A 6,000-nucleotide genomic window follows, 5' to 3' on the forward strand; every position below is an offset into this window, starting at 1 on the left:
ACACAGATGCATTGAAAATGGAGGAAAACTAGAATGAGGTCTGTAGGTCTCCCTCAGACGGTTCTGAAAATAGATTTGAATATCACAGATCAAAGTGTGTGTGAACTGTCAACTTCGTAAGTCACAGACGTTCGCGGGCAAGGCCCCGAGACACATAAGCTCATGGGAGTCTGGCTCCGCGTTGTAAATCAAGCCTTGAGGTCAAAGTCATGGCGTTTCCCATACGAGGGTCCCCCAAACCAGAATCTTTACAAGGCAGCCATGTAATTCTATTCAAAGTGGAAGAAAAACCATGAATTATGAAGACAAGTGCATTAAAGGAGCATGAAATTGGTCTGTATGCCCCCAAATCAGGGCATGGCTCTCCGACCCTGTCCCCCTCTCCTCGCACAAGCAAACAAACAGCCACAGCCACAGCCACCCCTGCAAAGAGCAAACAAGAGTTCTGGGTCATAAGAAAATAGAGCCGTGACTTTTTTTTTTTAAATTCTCAAATTAACAAAAGATCGCATCTTAATTGAAAATAGAATTTAGGTGTCTAGTAATTTTACTGTCTGCCGTTTTGATAAGATTGCTGAACATAATGGAAGTTCTGAAGTGCTATCAAGATGGTCCACTGCTTCCATTAAAACTATTTTAAAAGCCCCTTTTTTTTTTTCTAGTAAGCAATAAGCCCAGTTTGAGTCAATCTACATGTTTGGGCCTCAACAGATGATCCTATCTCAGTTCTCTTCATTCTCCCTTGCCATCCCTTACCCCAGGGGTGGGGCAGGGTCGGGGGGGGGGGGAGGGGGGTTCCCTGTTCTCAAACAATGCAATAAAATAGCCAGTTTATGCAGACTCTGAAACGACAACAAAAATGACAGCAACGATTGTCATTAGCAATAAAGCCCGGCTGCAACACATTTTTAACACATTAATTTGCACCGTCTCAGAAGTAAGATGTCAAGCCCATTCTCACTCAAGCAAAGTTTCCTGGCCTCTCCTACGCCCTTCTCTGGTCTATACCTGGAAAAACTACTCACATTTCTTTGTACCAGGCAGGATTTCAGTTTTGCACGGAGGTTCCAATTCCCGGGCCCACTGGCCAAGTCTAAACAGCTAGAGCTCAGGAGTGGCGAACGTTAGTGCCCAGGAGCTTCGGGTCCCTCTGGTAGTGACCACAGCTCTGTCCCTTTGTTTTGCAACTTTTACTCCTTTGTTCTGCTGGAGGAAGACCAGGCTCCCTGCAGCTAGGGTCGGGCTGGGGCCACTTCTGCGCTCCGCTGTCTGCATCTCCCGTTTATAGGAAGAATAATCCCAGGACTAAGGAGAGGAAGGCCGGCCCCTTTCTCCTCCTCCCACGGCGGAGGCCCCCGCGCTGCGAGCCCTGCCCGGCGGCGGGTGGGTCCTCGCTCCGGAGAACACTCCCAGCGCCCCCGCCCCCCGGGGCCAGACACCCCGCAAAGCCATCGATGTCCGCCGCCGCGAGCCCCGGGGATGATCGATCCATCCTCCTGCCAGATTCATTATCGTGTCTTCCCTGTGATTAAACCGAAAACTTCCCCCTGCCTCAGATGAACCTGATCGGAGGGATCCGGGGAGGAAAGCGAGGAGGGATTCGCAGCCGCCCGGCGAGATGTCTTTGGGGGAAAACAGGAGGGGAGGCTCCGCACGGGCCCGCGCCCCCTCCTCGGGCGTCCCGGGGCGCCCCCTCCCCGTCCCCGGGGCCCCTCGCCGGCACCCAGGGCGTTAGCAGATGCTTGAAGGAGGCGATTTCTTAAGAGCAGTGCCACGGCCCATGGAATTCCCGCTGCGTTACCAGCCGAAGCAACAGGGCTTTCCGGCCCCTAGAAAGCCTTTACCCGGAGCGGGGGGCGCGCGGGGCACCCTCCCCAACACGCCTCCCGCCCCGGCCACCGCGCGGCCTTGGGGGGACCAGGGGCGCCAGCCCGCCCTCCCTGGGGCTCTGCCTCTGGGGCGAGGCGGGCCCTCCTAAGCCCTGCCCGGCCGGAGCGGGAAAGGGGCGCCTCCCGCCGCCCTCCGCACCCCGCGGCTGGCGCTCCCGGGCTCCGCCGACCAGGGGCGCGGGCGGCCGGGGGGCGGGGGGCGGCGCGGGGCGCAAAGTTCCCGGAGCCGCCGGCGGTGCCAGCGCGGGGGAGCGGGACCCGGTCCGCGCCGCCCGCCCACCTCCCCGCGGGGCCCCGGGCTCCGAGCCCACCGCGCCCGGGCCCCAGCGCGCCCCGCAGCCCGCAGCCCGCAGCCCGCAGTCCCGGCCCCGAGGTCTCCGCGCGCCCGGCCTCGCCGGGGGCGGGGGGCGCAGGGGGCAGGGACCCCGGGAGGGGCAGGGACTTGGGGAGGGGAAGGGACCTGGGAGGGGGCAGGAACCCGGGGAGGGGCAGGGATCCGGGGAGGGACAGGGATCCGGGGAGGGGCAGGGATCCGGGAAGGGAAGGGACCTCGGGAAGGGACCTCGGGAAGGGGCAGGAGCCCTGGGAAGGGGCAGGGACCCGGAGGAGGGGCAGAGACCCGAGGGAGGGACAGGGACCCGGGGAGGAGCAGGAGCCCTGGGAAGGGGCAGGGACCCGGGGAGGGGCAGGAGCCCTGGGAAGGGGCAGGGACCCCAGGGAGGGGTAGGACTCCTGGGAGGGGCAGGGGCCCGGGAAGGGGCAGAGACTCCGGGGAGGAGCAGGGACCCGGGAGAAGGGGCAGGGACCCCGGGAGGAACAGCGACTTGGGTAGAGGCAGGAGCCCCTGGAAGGGGCAGGGACCCCGGGGAGGGGCAGGGACCCCGGGGAGGGGCAGGAGCCCCGGGAGGAGCAGGGACCCTGGGGAGGAGCAGGGACCCCGGGGAGGAGCAGGGACCCGGGTAGACGCAGGCTCCCCGGGAGGCGCAGGGAGCAGGGACCCGGCAAGGGGCCGGAGCCCTGCGGAGCGCGCTCGCGTCGCCGCTTTCGGGAGGAGGCGCCGCGGGCGAGCGGGCCGGCCCCGCCGGGGGCGACTTTCCCCGGAGACCCGACCGCGGGCGGCCGGCGCGTGGGGGGCGCAGCTCTGCGGTCCCCGCCCTCCCGCCGCCTCGGCCCGACCCGGGCGGCCCCGCGGGGAGGCTGGAGCGCACCTCTGGCGCCTGCTCCTCCCCGGCCGCGTCCCCCAGCAAACCTTCCCGTGCCTCGGCGCCCCCCGCGCGCCCGGTGCGCCGCATTAGTGGGAGCTCCCCGGTGCCCCCGGCCGGAGGGCCCCATCCGGGGCGGGGAGCGCGGGCGGCGAGCCTCACCTGGGGCCGTGGGTCGGCGCGGCCGGCGGAGGGCCCGGCGGGGGCGCGGGGTCAGCCCGGCCGCGGCCCGGGGCCCGGTCCCAAGTCGGCGGCGGCTGCGAGCGGCCCCCGCGGCATCTGCGCGCCGCGCTCCCCTCGGCTGGCGGCGGCCGCGGACTGAGCCGCCGAGCGCGCCAGTGGCAGGAATGAGAAGCCGGGGGGAGGCGGCGGGCGGGGCGGGGGAGGGGGAGGGGAGGGGAGCGGAGGGGAGGGGAGGGGAGGGGAGGCCGCCGGGAGGGGCGGGAGCGGCGGGGAGGGGCGCGGAGGGGAGGGCGGAGAGGAGCCCAGGCCCCGGCGCCGCGAGCTGGGCCCGGCCGGGCTGCGGGGGCCCCCGCTCGCCGCCCCTCCCGCGGGCCCGAGGCCGCCCCGGCCCCCCGCCCCGGCCCCCCGCCCCGGCCCCCCGGGCTCGCACAGTCTGCGGCGGCCGAAGTTGGCTCCGGGGACGCGCAGCCAATCGCGGCGGGCGGCGGAGGGAAGCCGGGCGGGCGCGGGAGCCCCTCCTGCGTCGCCCGATCGGCTCCGGCTCCCGCTGGCCCGGCCGGGGCCTCGCCGGGAGGCCTGGGCGCTGCGCTGCGGGGGACCTGGAGCGGCCGCGCCCCCCGCGCCCCCCGCGCCCCCCGCCCCGAGAGCGCTCCACGCCGGCCTCGGCCCCGCGCACCCCCAGTTCCCGCAAACTCTGCTCGGGGCGCGGCGGAGAACCCGGGGACCCGCACCTCGGACTCGCGCCGCGCCTCGGGCCCCTGCCCCCGCCCCGCCCCGCCTCGGCCCGGGGGCCCCCAGGGCGCCGGCCCCCCGCGGGCAGGTCCAGCGGCCCCGCAGGCGGCCTCACTCGCCCCTCGGGCCCCCGCCGCGCACGCACCGCGGCCTGCGGGAACCGGGCAGCCTCGCCCCGGCCCCCGCCTCCGTCCCTCGGGCGGACCCGACAGGGCGGCGGGGTCGGGCCTCGGAATCCCCCGCGCACTGGGCGCCCGCTCGTGGCCCCGGGAGCCGTGCGCAGCGCACCCCGGCGGGGCTGGGGGGGCACCGGGACCTGCGGGGACCCCGGGCTGGACCAGGTCTCGGGGCGCGGGGCGGCGCACGAAGGAGGGGCGAAGGACGGCGAAGAAGCAAGGGGATGACGGGGCGCTGGCCCTCCGGGAGGCACGGACCGGGATGGGGGCAGGCGGGGCCGGGCCCGCGGGGAGGAGGCGAGCGGGCCCGGGGGGGGGGGGACGGGGGGGCGGGCCGGGGTGGCGGGCCGGCGGACCCCAGGGCCGGGGAGGACGAGTGGGGAAGCTCCCGCCCCTCCGGACCGCCCGCGACAGGGCGAGGGGCGGGAGGCCGGGCGGGGCCCCGGGGCGCTGCTCCCCGTCCAGCCGGGGCCGGGGCACACGCGGGGCAGCACGCGGGGCAACGGCGCGCGAGGCTCGGAGGGGTCGCTCGGGGTGCGCGGGGAGGCCCTCGGGGTGCGCGGGGAGGCCCTCGGGGTGCGCGGGGAGGCCCTCAGGGCTGGGGGAGGGCCTCGGGGTGCGCGGGGGCCTCGGGGTGCGCGGGGAGGCCCTGGGGGCGCCCGCCTCTCTCCCCGCGCGCCCGCCGTCGACGCCCCCCCACGCCCGCTCCCCGCTCCCCGCTCCCGGCGCCCTCGGAGTGGCCCCGGCCTCTGGACCGCGCGTCCCTGCGCCAGGCCCCTGCGCCGCCAGCGCCCCGCCCCAAGGCCTCCAGGGGACCGGCCTCGGGGCCCCGGCCCCCACCCCCGCCTCTGCGGCCTCCGCACTCTCGCTGCCTCTCACCCCTTGGTGCTGCCCCCCCCCGCCAGTCCCGCGCCCCGAGGCCTGGATGCTGGGGGTGCCCCGGGCCGCCCGCGGCGGGGGTGGGGCGCGCGCTGCCCGGCAGGTGCGCGGAGCCCCGAGGACTCTGTCCCGCAGAGCTGCCTGGTGGCCCGGCCGCCTGGGCGCGCGCCTCCCCTCCTCGCGGGCGCACAGGGAGCTGAAGCCGTCCAGCCCCTGCGATGCCGAGCGCATGTCCTGATCCTCCAGAAAGATTTCAGGGGCTCCGCTCTGCAGGCCTGGCCGCGGACGGCACCGGGGCGCCAGTGGAGGGGTAGTAGCTGGGACCGGCCCCCCGCTTTCTGTTCAGAATTCATCAAATGAGAGCAGTTGTTTTCTGTTTGTTGTTGTTGTTGCTGTTGTTGTTTGGGACTTCTTTTAGGCCCTCCCACCCATGAAAGATAGCATCAGCTGATTTCAAGGATAAGTTAAGAATCCTTTGGCAGATTTTCACGGACACAGCATATCTGAATCAGAGGAGGCCTAGTGTCTGGTCCTGCTCGATGTCCCTTTGCACAATCCATCGATTCTGTGCCTCTGATTCTACTCAAGAGAGCGGGAAACACATCCACACAAAGACATGCATCTGGAAGTTCGTAGCTAGAGTGTCCATAATAGCCAAGCTTTGGAAATGACCTATATGTCCCTCAATTGCCAAGAAAACAAATGTGGTATATCCACCAAATGGAGTAGTATTCACCATTAAAAAGAAAAGAAACACTGATGCACGTTACGTTATGAATGAACCTTGAGAACATGCTAAAAGCAGATACAAAGCCACATACTGCATGATTCCTTCATATAAATGTCCAGAAAATGCAAATTTGTAGAGACAGAAAGCGGATCAGTGATGGTCCTGGCTCAGTGTATGAATAGGAATTGACTACAGATGGGCATGAGGGA

General features: G+C 69.1%; 2 protein-coding genes across 4 annotated transcripts in view; both read right to left on the reverse strand.

The window, feature by feature from the left end:
* Positions 1 to 3,376, reverse strand: part of CDH11 (cadherin 11) — a 147,291-nt gene extending 143,915 nt beyond the window's left edge. For 2 of the 3 annotated variants that reach the window (XM_055305676.1, XM_055305680.1), the window contains exon 1: positions 3,254 to 3,376. The gene's annotated coding sequence lies outside the window, so the exon portion shown is untranslated. Of the gene's footprint in view, positions 1 to 1,025; positions 1,256 to 3,253 lie in introns of those variants that run through there. The other variant, XM_055305677.1, reaches the window with a different exon arrangement.
* Positions 3,250 to 5,292, reverse strand: LOC129496599 (basic proline-rich protein-like). Its single transcript, XM_055304702.1, has 2 exons — positions 3,608 to 5,292; positions 3,250 to 3,409 (listed from the first exon to the last, which is right to left on the reverse strand). Exons 1-2 carry the CDS (start codon positions 5,290 to 5,292, stop codon positions 3,250 to 3,252), a joined length of 1,845 nt encoding a protein of 614 aa, XP_055160677.1.
* Between the last annotated feature and the right edge of the window lie 708 nt (positions 5,293 to 6,000).

This window comes from Nyctereutes procyonoides, unplaced genomic scaffold, assembly GCF_905146905.1.
Source record: "Nyctereutes procyonoides isolate TBG_1078 unplaced genomic scaffold, NYPRO_anot_genome, whole genome shotgun sequence".
Classification (NCBI taxonomy): Eukaryota; Metazoa; Chordata; class Mammalia; order Carnivora; family Canidae; genus Nyctereutes; species Nyctereutes procyonoides.